A 19015-nucleotide genomic window follows, 5' to 3' on the forward strand; every position below is an offset into this window, starting at 1 on the left:
ATATAGCCGTTAGAGTGGGAAAAAGTATCGGAACAGTAACCGCAAAACGTAGAGGATCAGACCGTTGTACATATAGCCGTTAAGGAACAACAATTTAAATACCTGAGCTTCACAAAATAGGCAACCTTATCAACACACAAAAACAAATCATCTCTTCTTACTCTTTAGATTCCATTTTCGATCTCTGTTTCTTCTTCATTCCAATTTGTTTTTCATAAACTCTCGTTGCTTTCCATTTCTGGATCTTTGTTTCCTTATAAAGTATCAATCTTTTGTTTGGTATGGCTGGAACTAAAGATTCTCACATAGTCGAGATTCCTGTAGACGAAGAGCACAAAGAGAAGCAACAACAACAACAACAACAGTTGGTCACGGTCCCAACTCCGGGAATACTCAAAGTGATTCAACAGCATCCGTTGTCTGAGATCTCAGAGTCTCCAGGCCATCTCTTGCTTCTGAAGCTATGGCAAAGAGAAGAAGATCTCTTCTGCCGCCGCGTCCTCCGCAAAGAATCAAGGCTCGAGTCAATCAAAAGAGAGATCTTTCAGCTCTGCTGCTTCTTCCTCATATTCCACGGCTTCTTCTTCACCATCCTCTACTCTTCTTCCTGCCCTGGTGACGATGATGACGTGACCAATGCTGTCTGCAAGAAGTGGTGGATACCTTCTGCATTGTCGCTAGCCACCTCGCTGGTTCTGGTGTTTCTGGTCCAGGCCAAGCTGTTCTTGTTCTGGAAAGTTTCCAGAGGAGTTCACAGGGAGAGGAACGATAACAGGACGCTGACGCGGTGTGTGTTGGAGCTGAGGATGAAAGGGTCGAGCTTTGATCTGTCCAAGGAGCCGATGAGTGGGAAGAGGATGAAGAGCTCGAGCGTTGAGATCAAGTGGAAGCCTGTTACTTGGTTCTCTCAGTATTTGATCACCATTCTTCTTCTTTGCTTTGCAGGGTTGTTCTTCCCCGTCTCCAAGTTCATCCTCTGCGGATTTTGAATCAGACAAAACCTTCCTATTCTTTTTTCTTTTTTTTGTTCCGGTAAGCTAAGCAAATCGTCTGCTTTTGTACTTCAGTCAAATATCTGGACTCTCAGTGATAACTGTGTTGTTATTTCTCAGGATTCTAGTACATTCTTTCTTCAGCCTCCATTGTGGGGATGAATGAAGCCTTTTGGTCCGATCTTACTTAGCTTGGGAGAGTTGCTGTCAAATCACAGGGGTCCAAGAACAACCTGTAACTTTTGAGCAGCCATACGCTCTCACGCATAGTAGAGATCATATGTCTGACGCTAGATAGATATGTAACTTTGAATCAGAATTCTATAAAGTTTCATTCTTTTATTTGTTTTTCTATAATAAAGAGCACAGCTTGTGTATAGTAATAGTATCCCATTTTTGCAGCAAATAAAATGACAGATTCATATAAAATTACAACTGCAATCATCCCCATGTGAAAATATTGATACTGTTAACACATGTTTAGTAGTAGTACATAAACTGTTTCCAATTCACCAAGTGCCCGAGCAGAGTTGCTTATAGATCTGTTTCCAGATGCGGTGTACTGTGTTCCCTACGAGCTATCAAAACCAAATATTCGGAAAACACCTGCACAAAGATACAAATAGTTTTTTGTCAGTTCATTTCCTACAGCCAATTTAAATGAGTTTATGTTGCTGCTGACACAGAAGGTAGCTGGAGTACCTACCTTCATCACCATAATACTTGGCACTCTTGTCATCACCTGCATATGCAAGTAAGTTGTATTTGGGATTCCACTCCACGCTGTTCATGGCAGCTCGACATGGAATTTGATGCACCGTGCGTCCAGTTTGGACGTTTGCCTGTTTTTAATGGTTAGATATGAGGACACTAATCTCACATTGAAGAAACTAGTAGTGAATAGTCTGACAAGTAACTTACAATATCTATAAATAGATCCTCACTAGCTGAAGCAATGTATTCTCCTGAATGGTTGAAGCTTATTGTCCTGACGGGCGAGCTGCGAGAAAGAGCCAAAATTTACTAAATCTGAAATATCAAAGGATCTGCACTCCCAAATGCTGAGACTCACTCAAGTTTTGTAAATGTTCTCAAACAAAGCATGTCTGACATATCCCAAAGGCTGACTAAAGAATCAGCACTCCCAACAGCAAAGTATCTGTCAAGACAACGGTTTATATAATCAGTTGTGTCTCAGTGGGTAAAGACAATGAGTGCATAACATATATATTACCTTCCTTTAGGATCAATTGCAATGCAGTAGCACCCGGCTGTGTGGGCAGTGAGAGTGTCAACTGGTTTAAGATCATTTTGCATTTTCTCAAGTGGATATGAAAGAACTTCAACAGTGCCTGAATAGAAAGAAAATGGGAAAGTAACATTCCAATAAGATCATTTTCTCATGTTCAAAGAACAGATAAAACTAGGCTAGGGAGGAAGCCTGTGCAGGAAAGAACAGAATCTAAATCCTCACCAAGTCCAGTAGTCAAGAAGAAAAGATCTCCTGACATGTTCCAAGCAATCTCATTTACCTGTTAAACAAGAAGACGAAAGCTAAGGAAAAATTCCATACCGCACCAATATTAACTTGTACAACCCAAGATGATTGTTACATGAAGAAGAAAGTTAGGCGGAATTTAACCGCATGAGTTAGAAACAGAAGAGACTAAAAAGAAAGACTCTGAGATTACGTTACCTCATATGAGAATTTGCGCTTGTATAGGGATTTATTAAACTTGCGAACATCGAGAATGGTAAGCTCATCGTCCTACATTGGCCAGTAAGAGAAAGAACAAGCACATATAAACAGGATCCATCAAGCAATGCATAAAACAGTCTAGCCAGGAGCAAATAATGCAAGTGTAAAGACATGAGGCTGGAGACAATACCCTATTACCAACAGCTATATGTGTCCCGTCAGGTCTGTAGGTGATGTTTATATTCTCCCCACTAAGCTCTGCCTGCTGCGTGCATTTTCCACCTGTACAACTCGAAGAAGACATATCATCAACGATCCAATTATGGAATCTGGCTATATAAACAGTTCATAACTGTTAGGAACTTATATCTAACTCAAGGGTACAAGCCAAGATAAACATTTTGTGAATGTCACAAAGCTCATCTATTAGAAACTACACAGATCTCTAAACCAAGCTCCAGCCTATTAACATTCTTTTCCAGAGACAAAAGCTAGTACATTGGGAGAGTATATGAACTTACTGCGAGCATCCCAGAGACGAACGCTCTTATCACCAGAGGCAGTAGCAACGAGATCTGAATGTTTTGGGTCCCAACATAGCTGATCCACACTGTCAGTATGTCCCTTTAGCTCAAGGTCCTTAACCTTACTCTGTATCCACCCACCACACACCCATTAATAAAAATCATTACTTTTTCCATATGTAAAAATCATAAAGACACAAACTTTGGAGACCAAAGGCAAAGAAATTACATGACCGTGTGGTTCGATGGTCCAAACACGAGCGGTTTGGTCAACAGAACCAGAGGCAAGCTTTGTCCCATTAGAGTTCCAAGCCACCGAATGTACCTTTCAATCCAAAAAAAAAAAAAAAAGCTAGGGTTCGTAAGTTTTTTTTTTAATTACAAAAAAAAAAATAGATGAAGATTTAACAAAAAAATAGAAGAAGACCTTCTTCTTGTGACCTTGATACTCTCTGCTATGAAGATTCTTGAAAGGAATAGTCTCCTCCATTTTTTATTCCCAGCTGCTTCTTCCTTCCACTCAACCTTCCTTCGCGGCTCACTGGATGTTGTATTCTACAGAGAGCTTCGCTTTCCTAAACGCAGCGTTTCGTAATGTACCGGGATTTTTAGTTTTTCTAAACCGTACCGGAGTTTTTTGTAAACCGTTCCGGATTGTTAGTAAACTGTTCCGGATGTTGGTAAAATGTATGCGAGGGCCCTTCTAGATGATGAAGAGGCTTCTGAAAGAAACCAAACAAGAGCGGTAAAACTTGAGTAATATAAAATGAAAAGGGTTTAAAAAAAACAGCTAAGCAAGTAATCATGTCCACAGTACCAAGACTGTCTCTATAAAATGAGCACCGACGTTAAGAGAGACGACATCTCTTCTTCTAACTCCGCCGCTTCATTTTATGATCTCCCACGGCTCTTCTCTGATTCATTGTGAACGTTGTTGCCTTTGAGATGATGATGATGACGTCGCTCGGTGGAGGTGGTGGTGGGGGCGGCGGAGGGAGGTTGATGGCGTATTCGTCGTCTCTTTCGGTTCCTCCTTCTGCTCCTCATTCCCCTAGCTATTCCGGTGGTCTACGATCACAGTCTTCTATGTTCGTTGAACAAGAAAAGTAAATGAATCTCACCTCTCATCTTCTTCTGTTTTGTTTCTACTTTGTGAATCTTACTTTGGCTGATGAATCTGTTGACGTATTGTTCGACCTTTGTTTTTTTTTTCCTTGCATCTCAATAGTTTTTTTTTTTTTTTTTTCAAATCTGAAAAATTTCTTGATCTGGTTTGCTGTGTTTTTAGGATCCATGTTTCTGTCCCTGATGCTTTTGATTGAGTTTCAATTTTTGGGAACTAAAGTTATGTTTCCTCTTTAAAGCTAATCTACTTCTGATTTGTCTCAGTTCATTTTACCTTTTCTTGTTGTGTGTGTTTGAGCATCAGTTCTAAGTGTCATGTCAGATTTAGATAGAGATCATTGGTTATTCCTTCTCTTATTGTTGATTTCTGTTCTTCACTGATCTGCATCCACTGTACTTAAAAGTGTGTATATATGAATCTAGATGCACATATTAAAAAAATAATAATAATTATTGGTTTCTTGATCATGGTGATCATTGCTGTGTTGTTGAGGCTTTCTACTGATTTGTATATTTTTGGCAGGTATCTTTCAGAGCTACTTGAAGAGCGTCATAAGCTCACTCCATTCTTTCCCGTTATTCCACATGCACGTCGGCTACTAAACCAGGGTGAGCATTGCTGTTTCTCTTGCTTATTACATGTAGGTTTCAGCAAACTGAATATGTCATTTATTACTTCATAACGATGAAGCTCTCATACAGTTGATTAACACTTAACTTCTACTGCTTTTATCGCATAGCTGTTGGAAATTATATAACAAATTGATTGAATAACTCCCAACTGTAGATATCTTACTAATCACACAGAGACTACAGGTTACAAGTTAGAGAACATAATAATATTTGACTTAGAATTTTATATTTTGCTGACTCATTTAACTGTTGGTATACTGCTGACTGATTTATTGACTAATTCTAACTGGTGCGTCCTGCTCTTGGAAATTGACATTTTTTTGGAACAGAGATTATGCGTGTAACCACACTGTTGGAGAATGCCACAGTTTTGACTCAGAGTGGGCTTAACCCTCTAGGTAATGGAAGGATATTTCAGAATGCAAGAGCTGACCTTAGCGGATGGGGAGCCTCACAATTTCCATCAGAAGTATGACTACTAACCACCCCCATTAACATAACTCTTTTCTTCTAATTTTATTTATTGACCTTAAGCGATACTGACATAACATTTAATTACCTTCGGTCGTAGTTTATCATGACAGACACTAAATACCTGTAATGATGTACAGGAGGACCCTGTCTTATTATATCAACACTAATTAGATACTCCACCTTTTATCCTGTGGAGCAGGAGTTAAATGATGCTGTTATTGCTTATGTTCTCATAAGCTAGCTCATAAGTGTAACCACTCTATGCAAAAAATATTAGGATTATAGCAGCTCACAGAGTCACAGTGCTCAAGAGAGCAAGTTTCTGATATTCTTTTTGTTATTTGATTATGCAACTCTACGTCGATATATTAACTTGGGTTTATGCTTTGTGGTTGATGATATCTAGAGATCTGTTCCATCTTCTCCGGGACCAAACTGGCTTAACTCACCTGGCAGTCCGTCCGGTCTGATCGCCAAGCGAACCCTCAGAGTCGATATTCCAGTCGACGACTATCCAAATGTATGAGCACTCATTTATATATAAATACATACTATTTGGTCGGAACATATAACTCCATATTTTTTTGTTATAACAGTACAATTTCGTTGGTCGCCTCCTCGGTCCTAGAGGAAACTCCTTGAAGCGAGTTGAAGCAAGCACTGATTGTCGTGTTCTTATAAGAGGAAGAGGCAGCATAAAAGATCCAGTTAAGGTATATATTATTTTCCTTCACATCTTCATTCATTTGTAGTCTATATATATTACGGTGTTTAATAATTCAGTGAGTAAATATGTTTCTTCGTGTAGGAGGAAATGATGAGAGGAAAACCAGGATTTGAGCACTTAAATGAGCCACTTCATATCTTAGTCGAAGCAGAGTTACCAATTGAGATCATTGATGCACGTCTCATGCAAGCTCGGGAGATACTCGATGATCTTCTTACTCCTATGGTTTGTTTTAAGCTCTTTCCCCTTTAGTTTCAAAACCGGCTAATAATATGAAGTACCGTTTCATATATTAGAAGTTTTCACACTTGTTTTGTGTTTAAGGAGGAAACGCATGATGTCTACAAGAAACAGCAGCTGCGAGAGCTAGCATTACTCAATGGAACTCTTCGTGATGAAGGATCTCCAATGTCCGGTTCTGTTTCTCCTTTCAATGGCCTTGGAATGAAGAGAGCCAAAACAAGAGAAGATGTGTAGAAATCAAATTCCTCAGATCGCAGTTGTTGTGATCTATCACATCTCAAGGAACATTGAAACCAATCCAATTCGATGCAGGAAGGTCATACCTCTCGTGACTACACAGTACTCTTCTCTTCCCTTCTCCCTGTTATAGTCTTGTTGTTGTATGTATATATGGTTATGCATGTTTTTGTTTTATCTATTTATCATTGTCCTGGAGAGAGATTCAGATGACACAATTTCAAAGAAACACCACGGCATGATGTGTCTCTGACTCTCCTCCCCTAGACCTTGTGTTTGTTTTGTTTTGTTTTATTTTACTTGAAAATTTTACCAAAAGAAAAAACATAAGATCATGATGGCATGTGTCTGGTAATGATAATATGTTTTTGGGATACGTAAGCGTTAGAGTAAAGTTTGTTTCGGTATAATGTTCTGTTCTCGAGTATTTTTCACATGTTTATTATTGAAATCGACATTTTATATGTTACCAGTAAACTCTGATTTCAAAATCTAAAGGATTACTCGTTGGGAGGTTATTTACGATCAATGCCAAAAACTGGGAGATAATGGCTATAACTTATAAACACACCAGCTCCAGTTTCTTGTAATGCAAGACATCTTCTTTCACAATGAATTTACCAAATACTTATGCAAAATACAAATATCAAAAGGGGATTATTGGGATATATGGAACAAAATTCGTATATCTGATTGTATCATTGACATATCTATACTATTAAATATCTATACTATTAAAGCATGATTTTATTGTCCTTTTTACCTTAACCTGCTATTTTCTTTACTAACATTGCATGTTTTATTAAGGTCAATCAAGTAATATTAATAACACATCTATATTGGGTCATTTTTTCGGATCCAGCCCACATCAGATCTCGCTTGGGCCATTTGGGCCGATTAAGAAATCAGATCCAATTCTCACATTTTTTTTCTTTTGGGCCATTGAGTCCAAGTTCAAATATTTTTTTTTCAACTATTCTTAATTATTATTTTTTTATTTTCTTAATATAATTTAAGTATTCATAAAAAAATTGAATTTTTTCATTGAAAAGTATAAATCTTTATAAAAAGTATATAATTTTTTATTAAAAAATTAACCACATAATAAAATTAATTTATCAGAGTTATACCAACTTAATTCATTAAAGAAATAAAGTTTAATTTTTTAAACATAAATAGTCATTTAAAATGAAATACGATAAATAAAGATAAAAAGTTTAAGTCTTTTATAAAATAAAACACAAAAATATGAAAATATGACATTTACTAAATATTTGTCAATTGAAAAAAAATAAAAAATACCGCGCTTTCAGTCTATACTATTAAAAGAGGATCCTATTGTCATTTTTACCTCTTAGTCTGCTATTTTCTTTACTAACATTAAATGTTTCATTAAGGACAATCAAGTACTCTCTCCGTTTCATAATAGATGATATTATTCCTTAGTGCACAAAGATTAAGAAATTTACTTTTCTCTAAAAAGTAGCTTTAAAAATATAATTTAAAAATTATTCAACCAATTACATAAATGACTACAACATCTAATTGGTTACACAGTTTTCAATAAAATTAAAAATAACATAAAAATATCAAAACATCATCTATTTTGAAACAACAAAAATCTTCTAAAACATCATCTATTATTAATAACACATCTATATTGGATCTTTTTTTTTTGATCCAGCCCACATCAGGTCTTTCTTGGACCATTTGGGCCGATTAAGAAATCAGATCCAATCCTCACATTTTTTTACTTTGGGCCATTGAGTCCAAATTCAAATAATTTTTTTTCAACTATTCTTAATTATTATTTTTTTCTTTTCTTAATATGATTTAAGCATTCATAAAAAAATTGATTTTTTTCATTGAAAAGTATAAATCTTTATTAAAAGTATATCATTTTTTTATTAAAATATTAACCACATAATAAAATTAATTTATCAGGTATACCAACTTAATTCATTAAATAAATAAAGTTTAATTTTTTAAACATAAATAGTCATTTAAAATAAAATACGATAAATAAAGATAAAAGTTTAAGTCTTTTATAAAATAAAACATAAAATATGAAAATATGACATTTGCTAAATAATTATCAATTGAAAAATAAAAAAAAAACCTTGGATCAAAATCTAGTCTATACTATTAAAATGGGAGGATTTTTAAAAAATCTTCTTATGCAAGATTGTTGCACTCTTTCATTTAACCCAACCTTTTACATAAAACTAAATATAATAATCTACCTTTATTATATCAACATAATTGTGGGATCCTTACATAAAATTCATTTGGTTTTACTTTTTAACCGATCACTACTCTTAAGTAATAAGTTATTATTAATCACTTTGTCGTGCAGCTGCTTCGTGGCTGTTCGTCTGAATAATGCTTGGTCTGTTAATGCGGGTGTGCTTGGCCTCTGGTTTGGTTATGTTCGTGTTAGTGGATGCTTTTGATGTCTTCGGCGAGCTGTTTTTAGTCGAGCCAAATTTTAAAGAGCGGATCATCGGAGATGACAAAATTACCGGGTTTCGTCTCTCGTTATAACCGTGGTTCTGCTTTTTGCGGCGAGTGGTAAGTGCGGATTGGCTAAGCCCAATTCTAGCGGCTCGATATGTTGTGTTGGTCCCCGTTTGGACTAGATCGGATTGTTGTTTAGATTTTATTTTTCTTTTCTGCTTCTTGTCGCCATTGTACTTTTTGAAAATTGGTAATAATATTTTAACATTTTTACCAAAAAAAAAGAATTTATTAGTAATCAACGTGGAAAAATCATACAACAACGTTGATTTCTTTTATTTTTATTTTTTTAATACTAGTTACTTCTTATTTTTTTTTTCTCAGATTACCTATACAAAACAGGTTAAAGAAAAAAAGAAAGAAAATTTAACACGATACAATGCGAAAAGGATACAACTTTGAATGTCATACATAATTACATTATCTAGCTCATTAATATTTTAAATATTGTATGTCAAAAAAATTAATGGTTTAAATACCTATAAATTGAAATGCAAACATTAATACAATTAATTTACTTAATATGACAAATTAAATAGTTTATTCATTTTTATGTACTATTATAAAGTATAGTAGAAGTTTAATCAATTAAAAAAATAATATAAGATTTTTCTGGATTTTTCTGGGGTCAATCGGTGCCGGTTCACATCTTAATGGCGGGTTTTTGAGGTTTACCATATTTTGAATTAATAGATTTTTATTAAATCTGAATTTGTAGAAACATTTCAGTTGGTATAACTTCAAATATAATACTACATGAAGAACACAAACCAATCTTGATTATATACAGTCACCGAGTTTATTGGTTCGGCTGCCGGTCCGGATTGGATATAAAAACACCGTTTATATCGAAATTCGTCTATAAACCAAATATTTATCCGCTAAAAGGAGTTACACAATTTGTAAAATGATAGTGCTTTCTTTACACCAGTTAAATGTAGATGTACTATTAGTCCTGATCATTCAGTTTTGGATTGAGTATTTTGGTTTTGGTGTTTTGGTTTTAGAATTTAGGAACCGTTCATGTATTTACAAAGTTTAGTTTGGTTTCAGTTGGATTATTTTGGCTTTTGATTTGTTTCAGTAGCAAAGTTAGGAACAAACTAATATGTAAAAAATTGGGTCCAATTCAGTTTCGATTGGATTATGGTTCTGTGTGTAATTACAGATTTATAAACTGGGTCCAATTTATAGACAAATTGGGTCCAAACCAAATAATTTAGCGTTTTCAGTTTAAATATCAGGTAATTCGAGTTTTTCGGATAAAAATAATTTAAATACTTTTAATATTTTGAATAAACAATATTTGAGTAATTTGGTGTTTGGATAATTCGGTCTATAAATAGTATGTTAAGTTATTTGGTTGTTCAGAAATTAAATATAATTAATATTTGTAAGTACATAATTTTTATTTTAAAAATACATGTATCCATTTGGTTCTCGATTAGGTTTTAACTTTTCGGTTTCAAAGAAATACGTTTACGTATTCTAATATGGGCCCATTTCGGAATCTAAGCTAGCTGCTACGTGGCAAAGCTTCAGCACAGGAACGAAGAATCTATATAAAGGCGCATCCGCTGGCTAAACTTCATCTACGAACCAACCAAGCCTCTTGAGTTTCCCCAAGATCAAATCTAAAACCCTTACTAAGTAAGTATGTTTGGTCAAATTTAGTTCTGAAAAAAAATCATCGATTCGATTTAGATCATCGTTTCTTCCTAGGATCTTCGTGGTTGATCTCTGTTTTGCTCTCGGAATCTTTTGCGTAGATCCACCCCACGTGTGTGTGTGTGGGGGGGGGTTCTGTTATCGTATTTCTAGAATATTCTCGTGCCGTAACGTTTCACTGATGCGCAGTTTCTGAATCGTTCGATGCTTTGCCTCTGTATTGGTTGTGCTACTTCTATACTTGTAATATTGTATGGAGATTTATTTTATTGATCAGGCTTTGATTGTGATTGTTTGAAGGTAGCTGACTATTCAAGCTTATGGCTTCTAGAAGAATTAACAGCGAGCTTAGGGACCTGCAAAAGGACCCTCCTTTCTCTTGCAGTGCCGGTCAGTATATTAACTATCAAAGTTTGGATCTTTTCTACTTTCTAAGACACACCATGTACCTGATTTGACTTTTAGGATACTCTCTCTAATTGGTGGTGTTGGTTTAGGTCCTGTGGGTGATGATATGTACCACTGGCAAGCAACTATCATGGGTCCAACTGATAGCCCATTCACCGGTGGTGTATTTCTTGTTTCCATTCACTTCCCTCCAGATTACCCCTTCAAGCCACCAAAGGTTCTCACTCAAGTTTTTGTAGTATGTTTCTTTTAAGCTTAGAGCGAGTGTTCAATTAGTTACGCTTTTTCTCTGTAACGATCACCATCGATATGATGCAGGTTTCTTTCCGCACCAAGGTCTATCACCCGAATGTCAACAGTAATGGCAGCATCTGTCTTGACATTCTGAAGGAGCAGTGGAGCCCTGCTCTTACCATATCCAAGGTAATCATCGGTCTGTTTCTCTTTCCACACCACACGCTCTTGCGTTCGTGTGTCTCTCTGTTACGGTCATGTCTTTATCCATTCTCTCCAGCGTTAGTATTAGTTTTGACTTGATACTTATATGGTATTAGTTCAGTAATTCTTTTATTATGAGTTCCCTTATGGAGTTTCAGTTTTATATGTTTACATTATTGAACTGTGTGAAGATACTTTGATCTAATAAAATGTATGTTATTCTTTAATTTGCATATTAAGTTAAAGTGCTTAAAAGAGGTTGGTGTTGCATTTTTCCACAGGTTCTTCTGTCGATAAGCTCATTGCTGACGGATCCAAACCCTGATGATCCTCTGGTTCCAGAGATAGCTAACATCTACAAGACAGACCGTACCAAGTACGAGAACACTGCCCGATCCTGGACCCAGAAGTATGCAATGGGATGATATGATGGTTGGCAATAATGATCCGCACCAGTAAAGCATTTGTCTAAGAATTGGAGAAATAAGAAGGAAAAAAAACATTAATTTAGCTTTTGCTTGGTTGCTTGATTTAATTAGTTTTATTATCTTTCTAAGCCATGTGTTGGGTGTGTACATGAGCGCTATTTAAGCCTTATTGAAACATTTGATATCTTTCTTTTAATCCAGTAATTGGCTATTATAACGATCAAGATGAGTCAGTCTCTTGCTTGCTAGTGGTGAATGAAGAACCCACAAAGTTTTCAAATAATAATATATTCAAACATCGGTAGTTACTTATTAGACTAACAGTGAAATCATATTTGGACCTACACGTTTTGATGACCTTAATAGGGTTTAGACGGTGTGTGATTCCTATTGGATCTTATTGTTTGTCCAACTAGAATAGTCATGACAGTAGAACAACTGCATAAGACTTGTTCCACGATATTGGGTAATATGTACGGTTTTCTCTTTAAAAAAAGTCAAATACTGATGTAGGGGCATTGAAGTATTAAATAGTTCAGCCAATTATTTTTCTTTTCTTTCAAACGTGTATCTGACAAAGATACATGTACTCAATTACTGAAATAAAGAAGAAATAAAATTTGAGTTACTTAGAAACATGGGGTATCAATGTATCTGATATAGATACATGATGTACAGAAACTGAAGAAGAATCGAGTTCGGTGGTAACTGTTAAGCCACCATTAAAATGAGTGTAGGTTCGGTGAGTTCTGCAACAATAACAATAGTAAATACTTATAACCCAAAAAAGAAACAAGAGTGTCATAAAGAAAGTATTTTTGTTTTTGGGTTGACCGTGTTAGGTTGGTAAACCGAACAAAAACTGAATAAAATCTAAGTAGGTTTGGTTTGTTGTACTTTAAATCTATCTTTGAAAGAGTACTAGTAAGAGTATGTATGTGAATGTGATCTGCTTCCAGGTGTCTCGTTTGGTTTAATTTTAATTTAATATTTTATTTGTTGTCATAAGAAAAAGAAGGTGTGGAAGGGAGTTAAAATGCGAATGAGACATGTCGGCCATGTCATGGTGAGACGATTTAATGAAGAAAGAAGAAACAGAGTCCCAAAATTACATCTATTTTACTTTTAAAAAGAAGAGAGGAACCCCCACAGAGACAGATAGAGAAAAGTTCACGAAATCCTCTCTGAGAAATTGTGGAATTGATAGGAAACTCTTTCCTCTACAAATCTCTCTCTGTATCGAAAAAGAGGTGCGTAACCACCGTTGTCTTTTGTCTATTTTTATTCCGTTTATAGATATCGAATATTCTCTGTTACAACTTTTTTGTTCCTATTTATAGTAATCTCTCTATCAAAACTTGTCTCTTTTGGAATCTCTCTACAAGGATCTCTTCCTTTTAGGGTTTTTGTAGCGTTTTATCACCACCATTCCTTCCTCGTTTGTTACACAACCTTCCTCTGCATTGCTTTTTTTTTTTTCCGTTTCCTGCGTTTGAATAACGTGTGCGGTTCGGTGGCAGAATTTTCAAGTTTTGCTGAATTTCGAAAGATCTTGACTGATTCTGAAGATGTCAGGTTAGTCAAAATGGTTTTGAGTACCAAAAAAAAAAAAAACCTTACCTTCTTTCTTAGGCTATCGATTTAATATATATTGTGATAATGAGGAATTTATTTATGTGAAGGTCGGGAACAAACAAGAGATAAGTTATCAGATTCTGAGTGCACAGAGGATGAGCCACGTCGTTCTAGAATCGGGAACTTGAGAAAGAAAGCGATTAGTTGTTCTAGTAAACTTACACACCCTTTAAAGAGAAAAGGGAAACGGAAAATAGATTACTCAGTGCCTTTCATTGAAGATGTTAGGGACGAGAATGAGGAGAAGATTGTACTTAAACTGCGTCAAGAGCTTCTCAATAAAGATTTGTTGCCTTCAAGGCATGATGATTATCATATGTTGTTGAGGTAAAACTAAGAAGATATTTGAGTATGCTTTTGTTCTTGTCTCTTTAACATGTTTTGTTTCCCACTAGGTTTCTGAAAACAATGGAGTTCAGCATCGAGAAAACTGTCACTGCATGGGAACAAATGCTCAAATGGAGGAAGGAGTTTGGAGCAGATCGCATTATACATGTAAGAAAATTATATATATGGTCCTTAGATGTTACAGTAACGAGTACTAGTAACCAAGTTAATATAAAGTTTATTGCTCAAAAACAGGAGTTTAACTTCAAAGAGTTGGACAAAGTGGTGAGGCACTATCCACAGGGGTATCATGGAGTTGATAAAGATGGTAGACCAATCTATATCGAGAGACTAGGAAAAGCTCATCCCGGTAAGCTTATGGATGTTACAACCATTGAACGGTACTTAAAGTACCATGTTCAAGAATTCGAGAGAGCTCTTCAGGAGAAGCTTCCTGCATGTTCCATTGCAGCCAAGCGACGAGTCACTACGACGACTACAATACTTGATGTCGAAGGCCTGGTATGGTCAACTCCTATATATTGATTAAAAATAATTGATGTATAAAACATTTATCTCTTGTGATAACTCTTCAGGGTATGAAGAACTTTAGTCCTACAGCTGCGAATCTCCTGGCCTCTATTGCTAAAGTTGATTGCAATTATTACCCTGAGGTATCTAACTCTTTTTTGAAGGATATGGATCCAATAAGCGCCGAGTGGAACATGGATATCTATCTCTCGGTTGGCTATGAAAGTTTTGTGTGTAATCGTGGTCGTCTGACTCTTGCAGACTTTGCACCGAATGTTCATTGTCAATGCAGGGATTGGATTCAGGACTTTACTTTGGCCTGCCGCTCAGAAGTTACTTGATCCCATGACTATTGCAAAGATACAAGTAATAGCACATTATCTCTCTGGTTTTAAGCATTGTATATTCTCCTATTTTTTTGTTTATCAGCCTCTTCTTATTACTTGTATTACTCAGGTTTTGGAACCAAAGTCCTTGTCAAAATTACATGAAGCAATTGATTCCAGGTTATACAGATAACCTCATTCTAGTTTCTGTATGCTACTGCATGCTAACATTATCATATACCACTTTTTTCTATCCGTACAGTCAACTTCCAGAATTTTTGGGAGGCTTATGCAAATGCGCTAACGAAGGAGGGTGTTTAAGGTCTAACAAAGGACCATGGAATGATCCTGAAATAATTGAGGCATGTTTCTTGTTTTTCTTTTGCTTATAAGAATCCATGAGCTGCCGTAATAAGTTGAGCTATAATAGTATCAGTGTCTTTTCTTTGCAGTTGGTACATCACATGGAAGTAAATCACGTACAACAAACTACAAAAACTCCTCTTCATATAAGAGATAATGATTCTGCCACTCGCATGATCCCGCCTAATGTGAGCTCCATGCTCCATTGATTTAATAGCTTTTATTTCTACAATGTTGTAACTTTTAGTTCTTGGCAGGAAACTTTAAAAGAAGAGCCAGATTCTGAAGAATATTACCATTCCACTGGGTCAAGATCTCCAATGCACACTTGTTTTGTTTCTCCACACTCTGATAAGGCTAGTACATCAGATGGTGATAAAATCATTACCACTGTAGAATCTATAGAACCGGCTCAAGGGGAACTGTCTCAACCCCAGTCACTAAACACGGACACTGAAAGCTCTTCTTCTGCAACGACATCAAGAAGAGAAGGTGTGTTTTTCTTTCAATCCTTGTTACGGAGTTTACGTTAGTGTTCTGTTTTCCTCAAATGTTATCATTATCACATTTTCAGGTGGTCAGGTTTCACGGTATAGTGCTCTTAGAGAGAAAATCAAAGGCGAGAACATCGTTCACTTGGTGAAAATACTAGTAGCCTTTCCACTGATGAAGCTGTTTGCTCTCTTTGCTTTCTTATTGCATGGATACTGGCAAAGACAGAACTATGTCCCTGTCCTCCATGATTCATCTATAAACAACGAGATGATTCTTCAGTGTTTGGAACGTCTTAAGAAGCTGGAGAAAGACTTCACAGAGACTAGTAGAATCCCTCTAAAAATTCCAGAAGCAAACGAGAAGCTATTAACGGAGTCTCTCGAGAGGATCAAGTCTCTTGAACTCGATCTCGACAAAACCAAATCAGTACGTACACTTCTTGATCTTGACCTTTTATTATTACCAAGCCTTACTGTTTTCTTCTTTTTTTTTTTATCATATAAAATTATATATATATAGAACCTTACTTCGTATGTGTTTCAGGTATTACATATAACGTTAACAAAACAGCTTCAGATTACAGAAGAGATTGAATCCCGTTACCAAGAAGAAGTAAGCCCCACTCAGTCCTTTTTCTTCTCCTTGCTAATTTTAACAGTATATTTGTAGTTGAGACTGCTTGTGTATGTTTTGCAGCAAATAAACCGATGCTGCTTCTGAAGCTTTGGGGTCATAACGTCGTTACACAGAGATATTATTGCTGTTTATTTTACAGAAATGGTGGGGGTCAAAAATATTATATACACAGAACTTTGTGAATAATTATTTCTAGTAATTGTATCATACACAGATTTCCGTGTGCGGGAATGAATACGAACGTTTTAAGTTTGTATGTGAAAGTGTCATTAGACAAAGAAGGAGAGAACTCATGTTTTTTTTTTTTTTGAGCAAAGAGAACTCATGTTTTGAACATTCTTTAGTCAAGCAAATAAAGTTGGAATAATATTGGCATCTTTCATATTTATTAAAAGAGAATAGTCTTTGGTAGATGGCAGGAAGCTGCACAATTATTATTTTATTTGTTGTTTACTTGCATAGCTGATATTTCAAAGTCAAGGTCGTCCTTTATATATACGGTCTCTTGGGACTTCTGCAACCACAGAATCATGAATCTTAACTTCCTCTCTAGTTCTCTCTTCTTGTTTCTACTACTCTCAGTATTTTCGAGTTTCATCTCAGGTAACAACTTTCTTGATTTTTTTTCCTTCCCTAAAAGATCTGTAGACATCAACGATTTTCTTATATTGCAGATAGTGTATTAATCAAATCTGAAACTTTGGTTAATGGAAGAAACCTGCTACAGAAGAAGAAAGGCAACTTCTTTTTAAATCTCTGTTTCTTCTGTTTCTTTAATTAATATATATATATATATATATATATATATATATATATATATATCTTGAACTTACCATTATAATCCTTTAAATGCTTCTAACTGTTGATTTATATTCTCTTAGAGCATCTCCAAAAGACACTTTGTAACTTCAAATATGAAGTTTTTTGCTTTCCAAAAAGGAACTGAAGTTTTGAGGAGTGAAACTCTATATTTGAAGTTTCACTACTCAAAACTTTAAATTTGAAGTTTCATATTTTTATTTGTATTTTGGTCCATACAATTACATATCACATTTATGATTCATAAATATTTTCTTGTTTATTGTTTAATCCTTATAAAAATTACATCTCATACATATTTTAAGTTTTGTTTATAAAATTTAAGTCAACACATAAAATTAAATAAAACTTTAAAATAAGATTTAAAATATATAAAACTAGATTTAGATAACAAAAGTATACAAAAGAAACTTAACAAAAAAGCTTTTAAAAAATTACATGAATACATAACTATTACACAAATTTAAATATTACAACAACACTAATAGTCAGGTAAGTTTGATCCGGAACCGTCAAAATTTCTAAATATTGTCCAATTTTTTTTGTGTAACTGAAGATGGTTGTTGTTGATGATGTCTTTTCGTACAATTTTTCTTGTTCATATTGAATATATTCACAAGTATTAATATCATCGATAAAAGTTAGTCTTTTAGCAATATTTTATGTTTTTCTTTTACTTTCTTGTTCTAATCTAATGTATTTACATATATTAATATCACATGATTTCAACAATTTGTATCTTTAATCTACAAATTAAAATGAGGAGAACCATTTTTACTTCAAAATGCACTAGTATATCATATATGCATTACGAAAATTACTTTATGGAATAATATGGATTTTTGCTTGAAGTTTAATATTAATTAAGTTATTTTGTTTAAAATTTTATATTTTAATATAATATTTTATTAATTAATATTATTGTAATATGTTTATATATATGTGCTAGTTATTTACAAAAGTTTTGTGAACTGAAATTAGTAATTGAAATTAATTACGAATATTAGTAAGATTGTTCCATTGATACATATCCCCAAACTGTTAAAATAGAAAGACGGATTATAGCTAGCTAGTAACGATTCATTGATCAAATCTTTGAATTACAATCTTGAACATTGATTCTTAGAGTTATGATACTCTTCTGTTTATTAAGTTCTATACTTTTGTTTCTGTGTATAACTTGTCCTTATAATGTCTTCAAACCTCTACAGATGATATTTTCAATCATTTATGGCACTAGTCTTAAACATTAGCGATTCTTTGCCTATTTGTTTTATGTGGATGCAACAATCATTTATGGCATTAGTCTTAAACCTATACATTAACTATGTCACTTTATCTTTCTTTTTCTGTATGGAACAGCATGTCCAGTGAACTTTGAGTTTATGAACTACACAATCATAACAAGCCAATGCAAGGGTCCAAAATACCCGCCCAAGAAATGTTGCTCCGCATTCAAGGAATTTGCTTGTCCATACGCTGATCAGCTGAACGACTTTCGGAATGATTGTGCAACCACTATGTTCAGCTACATCAACCTCTATGGTAAATACCCGCCTGGACTGTTCGCAAACAGCTGCCAAGAAAAAGGAGGTCTCAAGTGTCCGGGTCAAAAATGAAGTCATGCTCTAGTTAAACCGGGTGGTCCTGGTCTTCCAATCTTCAATAATGTTGTTTTTATCAGCAGCTTTATCAACTTTTTGCAAAAAAAAAAGAAGACGATGCCGTTTACTTAAAATCCTATTAATAAACAGCTATTTCATATTGTCA

General features: G+C 34.9%; 6 protein-coding genes and 1 long non-coding RNA gene across 14 annotated transcripts; 5 read left to right on the top strand and 2 right to left on the bottom strand.

The window, feature by feature from the left end:
• Nucleotides 1–22: 22 nt before the first annotated feature.
• LOC103845048 lies at nucleotides 23–1346 on the top strand. Its single transcript, XM_009121877.3, has 2 exons — nucleotides 23–1032; nucleotides 1113–1346. The coding sequence occupies exon 1, from the start codon at nucleotides 282–284 to the stop codon at nucleotides 987–989; it is 708 nt and encodes a 235-aa protein (XP_009120125.1). The 5' UTR covers nucleotides 23–281; the 3' UTR covers nucleotides 990–1032; nucleotides 1113–1346.
• LOC103845047 (THO complex subunit 3) lies at nucleotides 1109–3895 on the bottom strand. The gene is made up of 11 exons (XM_009121876.3): nucleotides 3643–3895; nucleotides 3445–3540; nucleotides 3213–3342; nucleotides 2882–2973; nucleotides 2689–2760; nucleotides 2467–2524; nucleotides 2227–2344; nucleotides 2065–2151; nucleotides 1914–1992; nucleotides 1699–1834; nucleotides 1109–1598 (listed from the first exon to the last, which is right to left on the bottom strand). Exons 1-11 carry the CDS (start codon nucleotides 3703–3705, stop codon nucleotides 1564–1566), a joined length of 966 nt encoding a protein of 321 aa, XP_009120124.1. The 5' UTR covers nucleotides 3706–3895; the 3' UTR covers nucleotides 1109–1563.
• A 14-nt stretch (nucleotides 3896–3909) lies between these two features.
• Nucleotides 3910–7030, top strand: LOC103845049 (KH domain-containing protein At5g56140). 3 transcript variants are annotated; one of them, XM_018655257.2, is made up of 7 exons: nucleotides 3910–4321; nucleotides 4864–4949; nucleotides 5303–5442; nucleotides 5854–5967; nucleotides 6044–6160; nucleotides 6256–6399; nucleotides 6502–7030. In XM_018655257.2, exons 1-7 carry the CDS (start codon nucleotides 4161–4163, stop codon nucleotides 6649–6651), a joined length of 912 nt encoding a protein of 303 aa, XP_018510773.1. In that variant the 5' UTR covers nucleotides 3910–4160; the 3' UTR covers nucleotides 6652–7030. The 3 variants fall into 3 exon arrangements, with proteins under 3 accessions (XP_018510773.1, XP_009120126.1, XP_009120127.1); XM_009121878.3 differs by having other exon boundaries at nucleotides 6499–7028; XM_009121879.3 differs by having other exon boundaries at nucleotides 4100–4327; nucleotides 6499–7028.
• LOC117128895 lies at nucleotides 6796–8591 on the bottom strand. Its single transcript, XR_004452305.1, has 2 exons — nucleotides 8409–8591; nucleotides 6796–7585 (listed from the first exon to the last, which is right to left on the bottom strand). It is a non-coding gene; the product is annotated as an uncharacterized LOC117128895 (long non-coding RNA).
• A 2069-nt stretch (nucleotides 8592–10660) lies between these two features.
• On the top strand, nucleotides 10661–12337 carry LOC103845050 (ubiquitin-conjugating enzyme E2 30). 5 transcript variants are annotated; one of them, XM_018655255.2, is made up of 5 exons: nucleotides 10661–10821; nucleotides 11140–11250; nucleotides 11337–11464; nucleotides 11566–11670; nucleotides 11967–12337. In XM_018655255.2, the coding sequence occupies exons 2-5, from the start codon at nucleotides 11160–11162 to the stop codon at nucleotides 12108–12110; spliced, it is 468 nt and encodes a 155-aa protein (XP_018510771.1). In that variant the 5' UTR covers nucleotides 10661–10821; nucleotides 11140–11159; the 3' UTR covers nucleotides 12111–12337. The 5 variants fall into 5 exon arrangements, with proteins under 5 accessions (XP_018510771.1, XP_009120128.1, XP_033137931.1 ...); XM_009121880.2 differs by having other exon boundaries at nucleotides 10662–10821; nucleotides 11140–11229; nucleotides 11967–12309; XM_033282040.1 differs by having other exon boundaries at nucleotides 10744–10817; nucleotides 11140–11229.
• Nucleotides 12338–13051: 714 nt separating this feature from the next.
• On the top strand, nucleotides 13052–16793 carry LOC103845052 (phosphatidylinositol/phosphatidylcholine transfer protein SFH14). Of its 2 annotated transcripts, XM_009121882.3 has the most exons (14): nucleotides 13052–13363; nucleotides 13634–13688; nucleotides 13796–14075; nucleotides 14144–14243; nucleotides 14331–14597; nucleotides 14672–14749; nucleotides 14868–14972; nucleotides 15063–15112; nucleotides 15195–15294; nucleotides 15385–15483; nucleotides 15553–15787; nucleotides 15870–16216; nucleotides 16334–16402; nucleotides 16487–16793. In XM_009121882.3, the coding sequence occupies exons 2-14, from the start codon at nucleotides 13682–13684 to the stop codon at nucleotides 16508–16510; spliced, it is 1761 nt and encodes a 586-aa protein (XP_009120130.1). In that variant the 5' UTR covers nucleotides 13052–13363; nucleotides 13634–13681; the 3' UTR covers nucleotides 16511–16793. The 2 variants fall into 2 exon arrangements, with proteins under 2 accessions (XP_009120130.1, XP_033137928.1); XM_033282037.1 differs by lacking the exon at nucleotides 13634–13688 and having other exon boundaries at nucleotides 13055–13363; nucleotides 16487–16764.
• Nucleotides 16794–16831: 38 nt separating this feature from the next.
• Nucleotides 16832–19015, top strand: LOC103845053 (GPI-anchored protein LLG1). Its single transcript, XM_009121883.3, has 3 exons — nucleotides 16832–17029; nucleotides 17101–17163; nucleotides 18608–19015. Exons 1-3 carry the CDS (start codon nucleotides 16957–16959, stop codon nucleotides 18862–18864), a joined length of 393 nt encoding a protein of 130 aa, XP_009120131.1. The 5' UTR covers nucleotides 16832–16956; the 3' UTR covers nucleotides 18865–19015.

Source organism: Brassica rapa, chromosome A10 (genome assembly GCF_000309985.2).
Source record: "Brassica rapa cultivar Chiifu-401-42 chromosome A10, CAAS_Brap_v3.01, whole genome shotgun sequence".
In the NCBI taxonomy this organism is placed as follows: domain Eukaryota; kingdom Viridiplantae; phylum Streptophyta; class Magnoliopsida; order Brassicales; family Brassicaceae; genus Brassica; species Brassica rapa.